This window comes from Tenrec ecaudatus, chromosome 13 (assembly GCF_050624435.1).
Source record: "Tenrec ecaudatus isolate mTenEca1 chromosome 13, mTenEca1.hap1, whole genome shotgun sequence".
In the NCBI taxonomy this organism is placed as follows: Eukaryota; Metazoa; Chordata; class Mammalia; order Afrosoricida; family Tenrecidae; genus Tenrec; species Tenrec ecaudatus.
The window spans coordinates 8,931,453-8,949,335 of NC_134542.1; the positions used below are offsets into that span (position 1 = coordinate 8,931,453).

General features: G+C 51.4%; 1 protein-coding gene across 27 annotated transcripts in view; it reads left to right on the forward strand.

The window, feature by feature from the left end:
- The window catches only part of TRIP12 (thyroid hormone receptor interactor 12), a 134,149-nt gene extending 117,925 nt beyond the window's left edge, over nucleotides 1-16,224 (forward strand). For 16 of the 27 annotated variants that reach the window (XM_075530160.1, XM_075530159.1, XM_075530163.1 and 13 more), the window contains 13 exons: nucleotides 216-391; nucleotides 1,487-1,638; nucleotides 2,289-2,431; nucleotides 4,161-4,317; nucleotides 5,375-5,473; nucleotides 7,279-7,393; nucleotides 8,182-8,336; nucleotides 9,197-9,361; nucleotides 10,761-10,925; nucleotides 11,906-12,019; nucleotides 13,071-13,165; nucleotides 15,222-15,325; nucleotides 15,684-16,224. In XM_075530160.1, coding sequence (XP_075386275.1) covers nucleotides 216-391; nucleotides 1,487-1,638; nucleotides 2,289-2,431; nucleotides 4,161-4,317; nucleotides 5,375-5,473; nucleotides 7,279-7,393; nucleotides 8,182-8,336; nucleotides 9,197-9,361; nucleotides 10,761-10,925; nucleotides 11,906-12,019; nucleotides 13,071-13,165; nucleotides 15,222-15,325; nucleotides 15,684-15,880 — 1,837 coding nt within the window. In that variant the 3' untranslated portion in view covers nucleotides 15,881-16,224. The remainder of the gene's footprint in view (nucleotides 1-215; nucleotides 392-1,486; nucleotides 1,639-2,288; nucleotides 2,432-4,160; nucleotides 4,318-5,374; nucleotides 5,474-7,278; nucleotides 7,394-8,181; nucleotides 8,337-9,196; nucleotides 9,362-10,760; nucleotides 10,926-11,905; nucleotides 12,020-13,070; nucleotides 13,166-15,221; nucleotides 15,326-15,683) is intronic. The other 11 variants (XM_075530169.1, XM_075530171.1, XM_075530176.1 and 8 more) reach the window with 1 other exon arrangement.
- Nucleotides 16,225-17,883: the final 1,659 nt, after the last annotated feature.

A 17,883-nucleotide genomic window follows, 5' to 3' on the forward strand; every position in this document is an offset into this window, starting at 1 on the left:
CCACCCCCACCTGGGAGCCTCCGAGGATTTTTAGTGCTGTTTCCTCTGTTGCTTTGAGGAGGGCTGTTCTTCCCTGGGGAATTTCTTAGGTGAGCCCCAAGAAGGTGAGCCTCCTGCAGAAGTGAGCTCAGGCCGGGCTCTCTGGTGTTTGTTGTTGGCACTGGGGCTCAGGGAGCCGTCTTGCTCAAGGCTCACATGCTGCCCTATCGTTGCAGGTACAAGCCCGTTCGAGAGGATGAAGAAAGCAGTAAAGATTGTGTTGGTGGTAAACGAGGGAGAGCCCAAACGGCTCCAACAAAAACTTCTCCTCGCAACGCCAAGAAACACGATGAGCTGTGGCACGGTGCGTGCGTGCTCGTGCAGGAGGAGGACGCGGGGCTCCCTGCCGCGGGTGGGCTTCTGCTCCACAAGTCAGCCAGTAGCCAGGCTAACCATCTGTGAAACGCTATTCCCACAGAAATGTGGGGGCGGCCCTCCCAGCATTTTCCTGAAGGCTGAGTTGGGGGCATGTTTCACTGCTAGAGGCTTCAGATAGGGGCTTGTGGCAGACTGGTGGGGCTGTAGTTGTCTTCCTCAGTATAATGTGTCATACGGGGGTAAGGGGGGAGCACTGCGTACTCTTCTGGTTGCATATTTTTTGAGGACTTTGAAGCCCTTCTTGTAACAAGCACCAAACCAAACTCACTGCCACTGAGTCCGTTTGACAGGGTAGAAATGGGGTTTCTGAGACTAACTCTGTGCGAGCAGAAAGTCTTCGCTTTCTCCTGAGGAATGGCTGCTGCTTTCGAACTACTGAACTCCCAGTGAACAGCCTGACACACAGATGAGGACAACGACGATGGCCACAGTGTTGTGGTCCTTTCCCGGTGGTGTGAGTTCCCTGTGCAGGACAGCAAGGCAGTATAGCTGCTCCTCTTCTCTGCAGACGGGCATGGTAGTGCCACAGAACCCGGCAGGCCATATGAGAGAGGCCATCTTATCACTGGGGCTTTCTAACATGACGGTAATGAAATGCCCCTCATAGATGATGAAAAGACCCTGGTGGCGAAGAGGGTTACACTTTGGGTTGCGGACTATAAAGTTGATGTCTCAAATCCTCTCCCCGCTCCAAAGGAGAAAGATGAGATTGTCTGCTTCCTAAGAATCAACACCTGAGAAACCCAAAGAGGCAGTTCCATTGTGTCACATTGTATCACTGTGAGTTGAAATTGATCCAGTGGCAGTGAATTTTTAGTAGCATTTACCCTTAATTTGTTCCTCTGACTATTTTATTGTTGCCAACTGTTTCTGTAAATGCAAATTCATCCGTGGGATGGGACAGGGAAGCTTTATAATCCTGGACAGTACTGTTTTGCATGCAAGATAGAACCAGAAAGCTGAGTCTGCACTGAGTATCCTGCTGACGTTTCGAGCAGTCTCTCCTCTCTGTGAGGGTTGGTGAACGACATGCAACGCGAGCCTTTCCACTCTGCTCTTTGCCCTCTAGATGGAGTGTGCCCGTCAGTGTCAAACCCTTTAGAAGTGTACCTTGTACCCACATCACCCGAAAACATCACCTTCGAAGACCCATCCTTAGACGTCATCCTCCTCTTACGGGTTCTGCACGCCATCAGCCGATACTGGTATTACTTGTATGATGTGAGTAAGAGTCCTTGGTCTGCTGTTCACGCCGTGCTTTATCCGTTTGGTGGATTTGTTTCACCCGGAAAGTCAAGCAATGATTCAGTTGAAAGTGGGGCTCCTAATCCTTGTCCGGTGCCTTCAGAAGTCCATGGAAAACCCAGGGATCTATCATGTCATGCCATTTCCCGTGCGCTTTCTGAAGCCCCCTGACCCAGGCCATTCATCCATTCATACCTCCACCACCACCCCCACCCCGGTCCTTCTTGGCCTATATTCTTGGAGTCGTTTGCAGCGTGCATTTAATAGTATTCTCTAGGTACGTTAAACCAAAATTCATCTGTCTCAAGATGTAGCTACCCAGTAGAACTTCCCATGAAAGCTGCGCACTGCCCGTGTTGTTGTCAGTGCAGAGCAGCGGGCCCGGGTGGGGCTAGCCCAAGCTGTGGCGGGCGGAGGTTGGGGTGCGTTTAAAACAGAGGTGGTAGGAGTTTCAGGAATTTGGGTCGGGATACAGGCTGAGGTCCTGTACACAGCTCACTAGGAAGCACTAACTGCAATCCAGCTCCTCTGCATGCAAACAAAGCTGGTGGTGCAGAGAGAATTATGAGCGTAACCCAAATGTTTTATGAAGCGTGGCAATGTTTTCTTTTTAAATCATCTTACAGAACGCAGTGTGCAAGGAGATTATCCCAACTAGTGAATTTATCAACAGTAAGTTGACTGCAAAAGCGAACAGGCAGCTTCAAGATCCTTTAGTCATCATGACGGGAAACATCCCCACGTGGCTGACAGAGCTGGGAAAGACCTGGTAAGCCTCCTGCCGCCCTGGAGCAACTGTGTCTCGGCGCCGAGGCCACCTGCCTTCAGTGGACCTTCACGGACATTCTCAGTGCTGTGGGGGTGGTGCTCCCACTGGTGGCACCAGCTGCTCCTCACCAATCAGATGGGTGGGGGCCAGAAGTGGCTCTCTCGTACAATGGGGCTGTGTAGTGTCTGAACCATAGGTGGACCTTTGGGGTGTAGGTGTGGTGGGTGTCCCTGGCATAGCTGGGACCAGAGACACTCAGTTGTGCTGGTTCATCCATGACAGTGGCTCCTAGCCGGGGGAGGAGAAGTAAACGAGTTGCTGCAATGGGATAAAATAATCCCATTTTACCAACACGTTAGCCTCATGCTCTCGTGACCTGAACAGGACAAAGTGTTCAGGTCACCCCTGGATGATGTTCTGCAGAGTGGTCTTCGTGTTTCCCCTAGTAAGAGGCAGTCAGGCCACCTCACTGCCACAAGACGAAAAAGTTAGGAGGGGGAAAGCAAGACTTAGTTAAGCCATGATGTGGGCATGTGTGACATGGGGCCCAGGCCTCCTGCGAACGCTCCTCAGTAGCCAGGTTATCAAGAAGCCCTAAGCTGCTAGTCTCAAGATCTGGTTCAAACCCACCAGCTGTTCAGTAGTAGAAGAGAACTGGCGACAGACAGCTGTAAAGATGACAATCTAAGGCGTGGGTGGGGGCGCATTCTACTCTGCCTTACAGTGTTAACTCTGACAGGCACTGCAATAGCAGGCATGTTAGTTGAAGCATTGGAAGGTTGGGGAGGAGGAGGGTTTCCCTCCTTCCACGCTGGGGCCCTGGTTCCCATTCCCTGCACTTCCAACTCCTCATTGCCAGACTTAAGGCATGCTAGGATGAAGGGCCTGGTGATCATTTCTGGAAACCCTGTGGATCACAGCAGTCAGATCTACCCCTGCTCACAGGGCTGGCTTGGGACTGGACCGTGTGCCATTCTCTTGTGTATTCAGTCTCCTAGATTCGAGACCAACTGCTGCTGCTGATGGCCAGAAGTTGTGCATGCCACACTTCTTCAGGCCCAGGGGCAGTGCACGATTGGCTTGCAAAGACTGAACTGAACAGTCATGACTGGTTATAGTAGTGGGATTCCAGTGTGCTGTATAGGACATACCTCTGGCGTCTGTGTGTGATCCCCACGAAATGTCACGGAAGAGCCATTAGAAGGCATGGAAGCTTTCCAGGATCATTTCTGTTCCTTAGGTTGGTCATTGAGGACTTCTGGGGGCTCAGCTGACCAAAATCTAGGGAGTTGGAACCCACCTGCTTCTGCAGGAGAAGGGCGCGGCAGTCTGCAGCTGTCAAGCTGACAGCTTCTGGAACCTGCTGGATTGTTCTCTGTCCTGATGGGGCTTCGGAACTACACTCAACTGGGTGACGGTGGGGGGGGGGGGTATGGAGAAGCCACCTTTCTGCTTCTTATTAAACATAAAAACCACTGCCCTCAAGCGATTCCAACTCTACGCGGGGTATCTTTATAGGAGCAGACAGCCTCATCTTTTTCCCATGGAGTCGCTGGTGGGTTTGAGCCCTCAGTCACCTGGTTAGCAGCCCAACACCTAGCCCATAGCGCCTGCCAGAGTGGGGAAGGTGGGGGGGGGGTTGTGTGTGCACGTGTGTGTTGGGCACACGTGTTTGTGCTTAATGATTTCTGATTCTAATTCAGATTGTTTTTCTTACATCTTCTTCCAGTCCATTTTTCTTTCCTTTTGACACCCGGCAAATGCTTTTTTACGTCACCGCATTTGATCGAGACCGAGCCATGCAGAGACTACTTGACACTAACCCGGAAATCAACCAGTCCGATTCTCAAGATAGCAGAGTTGCACCTAGATTGGATAGAAAAAAAGTATGTTTCTCCCCCAGATATTTTAAGATAAAGCTTTTCAGTATGCTGAGCAGCCTGAAGGGGGTAGTGTGCTGTTCTGCTGGGTTGCTTTGGGTGGTTTGAAGCATGTCATTCATCTCTTTGTCCCTCCTCTCTCCTGTGGGTCCCACATGTCTCTGTCACACTCTTAGTCCTGCACTGCCTGTGACTCCTCTTTGTCTCCCCGCCCCCACAATCCTCTCCACAGCTTCTCCTGTTGTCAGGGCCCGTTACCAAGCACCAGACTTCCCTTCTTGTACGGAGATTCCTTTTCCTCCTCAATTGGGGACTTAGGCCGTAGGCATTCTTGCACACCAGGCAGAGTTAGTTCTTGGCTGCACCAAAGGTGGTGTCCGAGGAACAATTGGGGTGTCTCCCCAAGGCAACCCCAGGATTGTGGACCATCCTGTCCCTCATCCTGGCTCCAAGACTGTGAACCCTCTTTCTCCAAGGTGCAGCCTTTTATGTACATTGACTCTTGTCAGGGGCCCCTCTTCCTGCCTGCGTTGTTCTTCCCAAGCCATTCAGCACTTGAATGACCTAAGGGCCATTAGTAATGACGAGACATGTGGCATGACAAGATGCAACCAAAGCCCCTTTTGCACAGACGGGGTGCATCATTTGGCACTCTGGCTTTATCATCCTCCCACTGCCGAGGAGCAGGCAGCTTTGGGCAGGAAGGTCCAACCAATACATTTTAGTTCCCCTGTCTCCCTGTCTGTCCCTCTGCCCTCTAATTGTAACGGGACCCCAAGAGGCTTCTGGGAAGCTGCAGCCCTGCGCTTACACTCGTGACTAAGTTACGGAGACATTTCTCGCTCACCTAGGGTTTCTGAGTTTGCCCTGCACCCTGCTATGGCTAAGCATGTTCTTGTGCTTCCTGAGCGAGTTCCTTCATGTCTGCCAGGCTACTGCCGGCATTGGCAGCGGTTTGGCTGCTTTGAGGCTTTTCGACATGTGTCAAAGAATTGCTTTGCTCCACCATTGGTCAGCAGGTAACATGGGGGGACTCACATCTCATGCCCTGCTTTCTCCACAGCGTACTGTGAACAGGGAGGAGCTGCTGAAGCAGGCCGAGTCTGTGATGCAGGACCTGGGCAGCTCTCGGGCCATGCTCGAGATCCAGTATGAGAATGAGGTGAGCTTGAGTCTGCGCGATGCCCACGTGGCCCTGGGGCACGCTGCCTCTGACATCCTCTGGTGTCGGTGTCCATGGGATTCTGAAAGAGTTGGGAACACTAGCATGCTCTCCCTCCAATGCCCTTTTTTCCTCATGAATGGTCTGTTCTGAGGAGCCCTGATGGCTTGCAGGTCACAGGCACCATGCTGCTAACTGGAAGTTCAAAACCACCAGCTGCTCCGTGGAAGAGGGACAGCTTTCTAGCCCCTCAAAGAGTAGCAGCCTGGGAAACTCGGGGAGTCCTTGAAGGATTCCTGAGAGTTAGTTTGTAATCTTTAACTTGATACAATATAAGAAAGACTATCTTAAAGCTCCAGTGTCTAAAAAAAATTGATGTGTGGGCAGAAGTGATATGTAGGGTGGGTTCTTGACCGTAGTGCACACATAAGAAATTGTGCACTTGTTATTGTTGACAGGTGTGTGGTATGTCACTGCAGCCTCAGCCAGGAGACTGTACAGTCCCTTCCCCACAAGATGTCCCTCAGAGCGAGTCTCCATTTCTGGTCATATAGTTTAAGATAATCTTGTGTTCCAGCACCATCTGGTGGGTGTCAGATGTCACTGCAGTCCCTTCCTCTCATCTCAGAAAAAACAAAACAACACGGAGCTGATTTTTATGTGAGGGAGATTCCCGTGTTAGGCCATGTGGGAACGGTGAAGAATGGCGTGTGAGGTCAGAGCCCGAGGTCTGAGGTGGCATTTGAGCAGAGACCAGTCCCTGCTCTGTGCTGAGGAGAGGTGATGTGGCCCTTCAGGCTGTCCGTCTAGCATATATGCTGCTGGTGGGGCCTTGCTGCAGTCTGGTAGTTGAGGGTGTGGTGAGAGGCGAGAAGGGCATGATCTGACGGTTTGGGTGAAGGGCACTCACCCTGGATGGGGAGGTTGCCATGTCCTGGGGTGCAGACTGCTATAGAGACATCCCCAGATAGCAGGTGATTGTGATTTGACAACATGTAGCGGACCACACAGCCTGCCTTATAAACTCGCCTGGGTTCACTGTAGAAGTAGCTAGGGTAGTAGCCAAACAAGGGTGTCTTCACGCGGGCTGAGGGAGCCTGAGAACGCCAGCCTGGACCCTCCCTCTCCTGGTGCATAGCTTCATCACAGAGTTCTGGCATCCTTCCCTAGACTTACTGATGTCCTCTTCATGTGTGCACATGAGGTTAAGCATTGAACTGCTAACTGACAGGTGGGCAGTTTCCACGGGCCCACCGCTCCTTGGGAGGAAGAAGAGGCAACAGCTCCCATTAAGATGTACAGTCTCGGAAACGCTGGGGTCGTTGTGCTCCATCCTCGAGGGTCTGAATCGCAACAGACTCACAGCGGTGGGGGGTTGGGGTATGTGCCAGGCACTACAAGAGAAATTAAGGAGCATGAAGTTTGAGCGTCTGTTAAAAAACAAACCGGTGAGGCAGGCAGGAGGCTTCTTTGAGGTGGTGACCCGTGAGCTGCTTTTAAGGTCCCCGCTCACTGAAAAGTGGCTGGCGGGGAGAGCCCCAGCACTGTTCTCCAGGCAGCACCCGGGGTTATCCCTGTCAGCTACCAACTAGGAAAAGGCGGCCACCAACTTGGAAGAGGCAGGCCTGCTGGCCGGTAACCGAAAACAACTAGTTGCTGTGGAGCTAACCCTGGCAGGACTGTGGGCAAGACTGGGTAGCAAGCCCCAGGAGCCCGGTGCTGTTCACACCGTCAAATGGTGTGCACGACCCACAAGTGGCACTGCAGGTTCATGCCGTGACCTTGTTCTACTCATTCTCTTTCAGGTTGGCACGGGTCTTGGGCCTACACTGGAATTTTATGCACTTGTATCTCAGGAACTACAGAGGGCTGACTTGGGTCTCTGGAGAGGGGAAGAAGTGACTCTTAGCAATCCAAAAGGTAACTGCTTTGGGAGACCGTAAGCTGGTTTGTGTTGTTCAGTTCAAATATCACACAGATCTTGCAGCCCATGCTGTTCCTGTACGTTCCAGCCACGGCATTCATGCCCTTCCACGTACCCTGCGCATCTCACGTGCAGCTACTACTGTCTGGGGCAGCTTCTGGGTTGCTTTAGTGCTGAGCATGGCTCTGCAGGGCTTCCAGGCAACAGTGGACACCGAAGAAGGCCAGACGCAGGGATGGCATGGAAGGAGGAGGTGGTGGTTGCTGCTGGGCACGGGGTCCCTGGGAGCCCAGTCAGCATCCTAGGAGAAGACGGCCTGGAGTCTGCAGTCAGTCCCTTGATTTCTTGTACCCTCTAGTTCATATTTTAAAAGACAGGAAATGAACCCCCAGCTCTGAGGCACTCTCGTTAAGTGTGGGGCTGTTAAGCACAGGCTTGGCAGTCTGCTCCCACAAAGACTTAATGCTTCAGAAACCTGGGACGCTGTTCTGTTTGGCCCTGGAGGGTTTGAACCAGTTCAGTGGCCGTGGGTTTGGCTATTTGTTTTGTTTTCCAGCGCTATTCCATTTCGTTTTCTGACCTTTCGGATCATGAGAATACTAGCTCTCTACTCCCATGAAGAGTTACAGTCTTGGGAGCACACGGGCATTTCCACCCTGTCCTACAGTGTTACTTTGTGTCACCATCGACTTGATGGCAGGGAGTGTCCTAAGTGCTCTCAGTCCCCAGTTTTTTGCTTTGGGGAAGTGCCATCTAACGTCGGATGCCTTTGCTCTCGCTACAGGAAGCCAAGAAGGGACCAAGTATATCCAAAACCTGCAGGGCCTGTTTGCACTCCCCTTTGGTCGGACAGCCAAACCAGCTCATATCGCAAAGGTTAAGATGAAGTTTCGCTTTCTGGGAAAATTAATGGCCAAGGCGATCATGGATTTCAGATTGGTGAGTCGGAGCTTCGCGACAGTTGCAAAGGGGCCAGGAGGCCCTGCACTCAGTGCTTCTCAGACGTCACACAAACCAGTGAAAGATTCTCATTCGGAGTCAATAAGCCTGAGTGAGGCCTAGAGCTCCAGAGTTTCATACAAGTTCTGGGGTGATGCCACCTGCTTGCCAATTGGTGGACCACACCTAAGTTAGCAGGGTTCCAGAGAAAGTGTTTACCATCGAACATTTCACTTGGTTGGAAAGTTGGCGCAGATGGGGAAGCCATGGTATCTTTCCGTTGGGAAACCTTTGCCTGCCTTCCGCTCCTCTTCCCCTGTTTTCTGAGTGACTTTGCCATTGTGTGTGAGACCGTGTCCTCACGTGCCAAGGCCACAAGGCTATACAGTTCCTCTTTCACCCCAAAGTGGGCCATTTATCCGTGATTTTAGACGTTCCAACTCCTGTTGGAAAGAGCATCATCGGTTGTCATGGTACCGACTGGGATGACCTGACTGTCTTTTGACTCTCACGCTGGTGGAGTAGTAATAGAGTCTCACGAACACTTGGTGCTTTAGGCCCCGATGGAAAGTGAATTGCGGAGAGCGTGTGACTGCACCATGGAAACATGTCTCTTCGTGTCAGGGTTAAATGGGATTCTGAAGTATTCTAAATTCCTTACAGTAGCTGAACTTAAAGTGGAATTAGGGGATCATCAGTTTCGAATGTGAGAGGCAGTCCCTCGGTGCATTGTTTATTTTTCTCTCCTTCTAAAAGACCAAGAAACCTGGGTCTTTCTGAGGGAGCTCGCGTCATCTTGTTGAACTGAGGCATTCCGACGCTCTGTGAGCCTGTAACTGTTCCGTGTGCTTCCCCTCCAGGTGGACCTCCCCCTTGGCCTGCCCTTTTATAAGTGGATGCTGCGACAAGAAACTTCACTGACGTCACACGACCTGTTCGACATCGACCCAGTTGTAGCCCGCTCAGTGCGTCACCTCGAAGACATTGTCAGACAGAAGAAGAGACTAGAACAAGATCAATCCCAGGTGGGCTCAGAGGGCCAAGGACCCACCGGGCAAAGCAGTTGTTAGGGCCTTCAGTCTTGTGAAATGATTTGTATTGCACCCAGGGATTTTTACATTCATATTTCCATTGAAGCGCAGAGTATAATTTTTGTTGAATGATAATAACTGAAGCCTGTGACTGATTTCCACAGTGATAGCAGTAAAAAAAAAAATGAACCAGACTCACTGTCATAGACTCTGTTCTGACTCAGAGCGACCCCACAGGACAGGGTAGAACTTCCCCTGTAGGTTTGACTGAATCAGAACTTCTGAAGCTTTCCTGGTCTAAGTGATGTTTTCTGCACCATGACTGCTCCGCTGCCGGAAATCTGGGTTTGTAGCATTTCAAACACAGGCGCCTCCAGGTCAGACCCTCGTTTGTCACCTCTCTCCCCTATGCTGACTGCCTTCATTCGCAGTTTGTTGCTTTGCTTGTGGGTCTTGGATTATTTATCAAACAAGTCAGCTTTCATCTAGGCCAGCGGTTCTCAACCTGTGCGTCGTGACACCTTTTGGGGTTGAACAGCCCTTTCACAGGGGTCACCTGATTCAAAACAGCAAAATTACAGCGATGAAGTAGCAGTGAAAATAATGTTATAGTTAGGGGCACCGCCGCATGAGGAAGGTTGAGAGCCACTGCTCTAGGCCTTGCATTTAAAAGGGGACGTGGCAGCCTGCTTCTAGCTGCCCCTGCCTGCAGAGGGAGGTTGCGCTTTTCTCACGACTCCTCCCTGTTGTTGTGGGAGCGCTCGCGTGAAGGAAGGGTCTCCAGGGGGTTCTGAGACTCGAACTGCGTGGTAGTAGGAACATTTCCACCACATATGGACATGCTCAGTGCACTGTGCTGTTCAGGGTTTAACATGTATGTACGTACATCTGTATCACTCATCTTTCACGAGAAGTTTGATTGTAGCCTCTAGGCTCTTAAAATTAACCACTGTCTATCGCATGGACTTGGGAGTGGAGCCCGGAGCTTGAGCTAGCTAGGCCGCACTTCTCACACGGAGGAACCCAAACCCCAAACGCCCTGTCGCTCCCTGGAACTGCCTGAGTCTTTCTCTCTCTCTGTCTCTCTCTCTCTCTCTCTCTCTCTCTCTCTCTCTCTCTCTCTCTCTCTCTCTTTAGTATTTTTGGTAGTTTTCTGTTTCTTTGAAACTTCTATCGTGCACTGGGTGAGGGAAATAAGGGCCGTCATCTCCTAGGGACATCATGGGCTTCTTCTAAGGTGCTGAACATGCCATTCTGAGATTGGAGTGGTCACATGTGTCGATGAGATGGTGGCAAGAAATTCACTCATAACTGGAGGAACCCGTAGCACCCACTAGGAAACAAGCCCAAGTGAATCACCAAGCTTGACCTTGGCCCTATTTTGTATTTGCAGACCAAAGAGAGTCTCCAGTACGCATTAGAAACCCTGACTATGAACGGCTGCTCAGTGGAAGACCTAGGGTTGGATTTCACTCTCCCAGGGTTTCCCAACATCGAACTGAAGAAAGGCGGAAAGGACACCCCCGTCACCATCTACAATTTAGAGGAGTATCTCAGAGTACGTGACCAGATGGCCACTTCCGGGGACGAGGGTGTTAAGGCCCGGGAAGTGCTGGCTTGTGTCCAGTAGAGACCATAACTCAGGCCTTCGCACCTAGTTCTTTTGAGAAGAGCGTAGCAGATGCTCAAGAATCTTTCATTCTCTACCCTCCAGCTGAAATAGTAGCCAGCAAATACCGGCTACATGGTTGTCGTTGAGAAAGGGCAAATAGGGATAAGGGAGGCCTCACTTGTGTTCTCACTGAAGTACGCATCCTCCTCCTGCTCGGCAGCACTGTCCTCACACGTAGCCCAGTCCCTTCTCTGAACAACCCCGCTCTCTAGCCCGCTAGGGAGCAAGGAGCTCAGGTGAAGGGGCTCCAGGAAGTGAACTGCTAACAGTTGGTTTTCGAGCAACCAAACACTGGTGGTGGCGTTTTTCTCCAATTATGTTCTTTGTTAGGGTCTTTAAGGCTTGGTCATTAGTGATCGGTGAGCCAGTAAGAGTCCCATGCTTGCTTCCATGTACCTGTACGTCTGGATTTTTCTGAGTCACACACGCTGCAGGAACATGATGGTCCTAAGCAAAGCAGGATCTAGGATGAACTATTTCATTTTCAATGAAAAGCCCTCCACGTGGCTAATTGTCAGCCTTGAGACATTATTTCTCTACCCTCTGCTCTAAAAGAGTGCTCCCTTGACTTCTCATCTGATAAAATGCCGTCACGACTAGGGATTTCACATAGCAAACTTTTACAACCTACTCTGCCAGTGCACAGAAGATTTTTTTAATACATTTTTTTCTTGCCTGGACCCAGATTAGAAATTGACCTGGCATGTTGTTTATGCCGTTTCCTCGGAAATGCTTTAAAGACAATGGTGCTTTTTTTTTTTTTTTTTTTAATACCCAGAAGGATGCCTGGCTATGCTTCACCACACACGATTGAGCAGAAAGATTGAAATCTTGCCACTGTTTCTAAAAAACATTTCTTTTTGCAGCTGGTTATATTCTGGGCATTGAATGAAGGCGTCTCCAGGCAGTTTGATTCATTTCGAGATGGATTTGAATCTGTCTTCCCACTCAGTCACCTTCAGTACTTCTACCCAGAGGAAGTGAGTAGCTCGTGTGGTCAAGTCAAAACCGAAGTCGATGGGGGGTGGGGGCCGAGGCCTTTGGCTGCTCAGGGGACATTGCGGATGGCTCCCTCGCAGAGCATCTCTGTCGGCTCTATCTCTGGACCTCAGAGCTATGTTTGGCCGCTTTTGCCAGTGATGGGGGGAAACTCCGGAGCTGCTACTTTGTTTTTAAAGTTTTGATTTCAAACTAGGGGAAGATTTTCAGAGCACGTCATTTCTGTCCTGGAATGCAAGTGTCCTGCCTACTGCGCAGTGGGACGACAGAGTGCTGTGCTCTGTGCCTCTTTGTTCCCCTGCCTCTGTCCAGAGGGCACCAGAAGTCCCTAGAAAGTAGTCCCTGGTGTGCGGTGTCACAGAGGGGCAGAGCAGCGGTGCTCGACATTGGGGTTCCACCAGGTGTGGGGAGCCTCTTGTGTGTATCTTTTGAACATTAGCCTTGATCTTGGCTCTTCCTTTCAACCCTATGTTGGTTGGCCTGGCCCTTTAGGGCGCTCACTGAATGTGTGTTGAATTGAGTTTCCAGTTGCAGGGCCTCCTCCTGGGATGGAATCCAGTGCCCCCTTTCGGCCCCACCCCTTCACCGTGTCAGCAGCACCTGGCTGTGTAGCCTGTATTCCCACTCCAGTTTGATGTCCTTAGACCACACGTGCACACCAGCCACCAGTGGATAGCATCTTCCATTTGCCCAGAACGGGCTTTTCTCAGGGTGCAGTCATTTCGCACGTGGGCAGGGAGTCAGCTTCGCTGCTTAGCATGCTGGCAAGTGGAACATCCAGGACTTGAGCGCACGAGTTAGAAAGCTGATAAACGGGGGTCTGGGCCATGGGTCAGCTTGCTGTGTGCACCAGAACTGCATGCCAAGGAAAGAGACTAGGTGCAGATGTTTGGGCCCCAGAAATGATGCTGCTCTTAAAAGGACATGGATGTGGTGGTGGGCATGGAGGAGCGGCCTGGTCAGAAATTGACAAGCCGTGTGTGCACCCAGGGGCACGGGCACTGTCCTGACTCTGCCCTTGTGCCCGCACAGCTGGATCAGCTCCTGTGTGGCAGTAAAGCAGACACTTGGGATGCCAAGACGTTGATGGAGTGCTGTCGGCCCGATCACGGTTACACCCATGACAGGTACGTACTGGGCTTCGTGGTACAGTCCAGGTGTTGGGGTGGTGGGGAGGGTGCTCATGGGAATGCACCAAAACATACTGCCACTAGGGCTCCAGTTCACACCGAATGTGTTTGAAGGTGTCTGTGGGATCATGGATGGCCGCAAAGAAACTGAACCTCACAGCTGCCCTTGGTCATCTCAGTGGGCTTTCCCCAGAGTAAGCTCATCGGAACAGGGGCTTCTTAAGGGGAAATCCAAGAATGAGGGGCAACTCAAGACGCTTATGATGATGAGTTAGGACTCTAAAGCCATCCTCCTGGTGGATTTTCCAAAAGGATTGAGGTGATCCTGGGAACTTACTGTGCTGAAGTGTGAAGAATGTCGAAAGCTGCCTTGGTGGCACAAAGACCAGGACCTCTGTGCACCCCAGCAGTGCATCTGCTCATTCTTTCAGGACACCAAGGCTGTCCTATGAGAATGTCATTGGGAACCTGGCCCCAAGGAGCCCACAACTCTGAGCTTGTCCTTCCAGACTTCTTTCTGTTGCCCAAATGCCCCATCTCAGAGGACCCCGAGCTGCCCCCTTAGGGGGTCGGGCGCCCAGCTGTTTTGATGAGGTGTGAGTCAGAGCATGCATAGCTCTTTGTGTGTGGGGGGGTGGGGGTGGCGGTGGTAGATGGAAACAACTACCTTCAGAGAATACAATGAGAAATGAACTTCATGCTTGATGTTTTTTTTTTTTTCATTGCTTTTTTTTTTTTTTAACAATTTATTGGGGCTGATACAATTCTTTTCACAGTTCATACATATACATACATCAATTGTATAAAGCACATCTGTACAGTCTTTGCCCTAATCATTTTTTTCTCTTTTCTTCTTTTACATTTTATTAGGGACTCATACAACTCTTACCACAATCCATACATATACATACATCAATTGTATAAAGCACATCCATGCATTTTCTGCCCCAATCATTCTCAAGGCATTTGCTCTCCACTTAAGCCCCTTGCATCAGGTCCTCTTTTTTTTTTTTCCCCTCCCTCCCTCCCCATTCCCCACTCCCTCATATGCCCTTGGTAATTTATACATCGTTGTTTTGTCATATCTTGCCCTATCCGGAGTCTCCCTTCCCCCCTTCTCTGCTGTCCCTCTCCCAGGGAAGAGGTCACATGTGGATCCTTGTAATCAGTTCCCCCTTTCCAACCCACTCACCCTCCACTCTCCCAGCATCGTCCCTCACACCCTTGGTCCTGAAGGGATCATCCACCCTGGATTCCCTGTACCTCCAACCCTCATATGCACCAGTGTACAGCCTCTGTCCTATCCAGCCCTGCAAGGTAGAATTCGGATCATGGTAGTTGGGGGGAGGAAGCATCCAGGATCTGGGGGAAAGCTGTGTTCTTCATCGGTACTACCTCACACCCTAATTAACCCATCTCCTCTCCTAAACCCCTCTATGAGGGGATCTCCATTGGTCGACACTTGGGCCTTGGGTCTCCACTCTGCCCTTCCCCCTTCATTTAATATGATATATATACATACACATATACATATATACATGTACATACACACACTTATATCTTTCTTTTTTTTTTTTTTTTTTGCATGATGCCTTGTACCTGGTCCCTTGGGCACCTTGTGACATGCTTGATGTCTTTAAATGAAGGTGTCCATGGATTCTGGGTAGCAGTACTTTTTGGCTTATCCTTAAGTGTTTTAAATAACAAAAGTGATAGGAGGGTTACATTTTAATATGGGCCTGGTTCCTAAAGGGCGCTTACTTCCCTGAAGATTGCCACTGGGGAGACTAGAGCTTCCTTTCACATGTAGAGGGCGGAGGTACAGGAGGGTGCTGTCCTGAGCCAGGTATTGTTCTGGACCGTAGTAGGGGGTTCTCCTCCTATTTGTACTGCATCCCATCTGTAACAACCGGAGGGAGGGATGGAGGGGCGGGGGTCCCATGGCATATCTTCCTCTACCTAGCTGTGAGTTGGGGATAGGGGCGCACTAGCCTGGTTATATAAACGGAATTTTGCTGTGAGGGCGTAATTCTGGCGTTTGCTTGTGTTGCAGCCGAGCTGTGAAGTTCTTGTTTGAGACCCTTAGCGGCTTTGACAATGAGCAGCAGCGGCTGTTTCTGCAGTTTGTGACCGGCAGCCCCCGATTACCTGTTGGAGGTGAGTGCCCTTTGGGGAATGCGTGTGACTTGGCTGCTGCAGCCTCGATGCTGCTCAGTTCTGGGCTGTGTTGTCAGCCAGGGGAAAGTGAGAGAGCCTCCCTTTTGGGCAGGGGAATCCTCTGTGTGTGGTCTGTTGTGTTTGTGCGTGTGTTGGAGGGGAGGGGACCAGGGGTGGGGGGAGCTGGGCATGTATGTACAGCAAAGCCATTAGCCGTTTTTGGAGAGTAGCCACGTCATAATGGTGTGCCTGGGATTACTGATTGAGGCCTGGGAGCCAGAGCACTTCTCCTGGGGGAGCAGGTGATTTGTGCCCCGTACACTCATCCCCCGGTATGTCTGCCTCTCCCAACCCTCAGGCTTCCGGAGTTTGAATCCACCTCTAACGATTGTCCGGAAGACGTTTGAGTCCACGGAGAACCCTGATGACTTCCTGCCCTCGGTGATGACGTGTGTGAACTATCTGAAGCTGCCGGACTATTCGAGCATTGAGATCATGCGTGAAAAACTGCTCATCGCAGCTAGGGAAGGGCAGCAGTCCTTCCACCTGTCCTGATCCCAGCCGGAGCCGGTCTGCCTGCTACAGCAAAAGAGACAAAACCACCACCACGGGCTCTTTCCTAAGCGCTGTCACCAAGTCAGGGAAACACGCTACTTACGCCGTCTTGTAGGAGAACGACTTGCCGATTGCAGAAGAGACACTTGGTTGAGATCTATCGATGGCCCCATGGACTTAAGTGATCAGGCCCTAAAACGTTGTTGTCATGAGGTTCCTTTAGCAAGTTCTTGTTTAAATTATCATTTATTTGACGAGTGAAGTTTTTAACTTGCTTTGCTGTGTGAAATTTACAAAAGGGATGTTTTCCAGGCTGGAACAATAAATGTCGCTGTGCAGTTTAACCCGAGCTGTGTGTGTCCCTCTAGCTAAGTCTGCCAAGACAACGCGTGCTCCAGGACAGAAGCTCCTGCCCAAGAGGGTGTGGCCGGCAAGTGCTGTGGGCCGGCCTCACGCCCCTTTGGGACTGCCAAGTGCCCAGGGGTTTGGGCGTCCTGCATCACCCTCCAGGGCCCTGTGTGGCCCCAGGTGCTCACAACGGAAGGCCGCACTAACCATGGGTTGCACTAAAAGATGGGAGCCCCATCATTGCAACGAGAGGTTTCTCCCCCGTAGCTTGCATTTAATGTTCCAGGAGAGCCCCACCCCTGCCCCAACTTCCTCACCCCGCAGGGCTTGGAGGCTTGGAGATTGCGGGCGGCCGTATTCCCCCTTCACGCGGAGGAAAAGCATTACTCAGGTGTCGCAGAACATTGAACGGCTTGGGCGCCCTGTGTGTACTGTGGGACGGGCAGAGCACTGCGCAGATGTGGGACATCCCCAACAACGGCTGTGGTTCTCATATCCTGTCCAAGTAGGCAGCCTGTTTTCCTCCTCCTCCTCTTCCTCCGGGGCTGACTGACACACAGGCCTCAACCTCGACACAAACAGACGTTTGTCCTCCACGCTCGGCCCAGGGAGTGGCTTCTCTCTCAAGACCACAGTGGGGCATCCCCAAACCACCGGTTTCTGGGCTGTCGGCATCCTTCCCACAACCCAGCCGACAAACAGCCACGGTCCCTGGTCATGGTTGATTCCACCTGCCAAGCATGATCCTGAAGAGCAGCCTGAGGAACCGTGGAGAGAGCACTGAAGGAGACGCCCTCCCTCCCTGAGGTTGAAACTGAAACGCCGATCTCACCACTAGGAGAAACCATTCCATAATTGCCCTCTGACATCGAGAATGGAGCTCATTGCTTTGTGGACCTTCAATCCCTTTCCTTGGTTTTACTGACTCCGCAGCCAGGAGTCTCATTTGATTGATGCGAGGCCCCTTGCCCCCCCTCGCCCCTCTATGCCACCATCAAAGGAAACTCGATGATTTGCCCTCTTTATCATTCGGCTTGCCTCTGTCAGTGGCCTTGTCTGCACAACCCCCTGAGTGGGGTGGAGCAGGCCTGCCCGGGAAATGGAAGACCACAGCACTTAACTGCTCGTGTCCCAGCTGTCTCGGGAAGTGAGCTTCATATAAAAATAAGATTTGTTCTCAACTGTGTTGTCTGTCGGCTCTCTGGGAAGCACAAACCCGGAGTAAACGTAACCATTCTTTAAATGGTTTTGCTGGTGTGTAAGCGCAGTGCTGGGTCCCGTATTAGAAGATGTCTGTCTTGTGCTCTCTGACAGTGCGGCCTCTGGTTCCAGCCCCTCGAGGCTGTGCAGGGTGATGTAACAAATCTGCAGCCTCAGGGTTTCTCAGTGTAGCTGGTTGAAATAAAGGCTCCGCAGTAGGTGGCAAACCCCTGGCCTTAGCAGGTCGGGCCTTTATTCAATTTGCGGCAGGAAGCAACCTAGGGGGGGGTGTCGTAGCTTTCATGTGGCCGCATGGGGAACGAGTCTGTCCTTCACACACTGTACCTGCTGTGAACACCTTCAGTGTGCCTGCTCAGTAGTCCTGTTTGCATTGCTTCAGGCGGCTTGAGAGACGTGGGCAGCCAAGCAGTGACAGTCGTCGCCCTTGCTTCTCA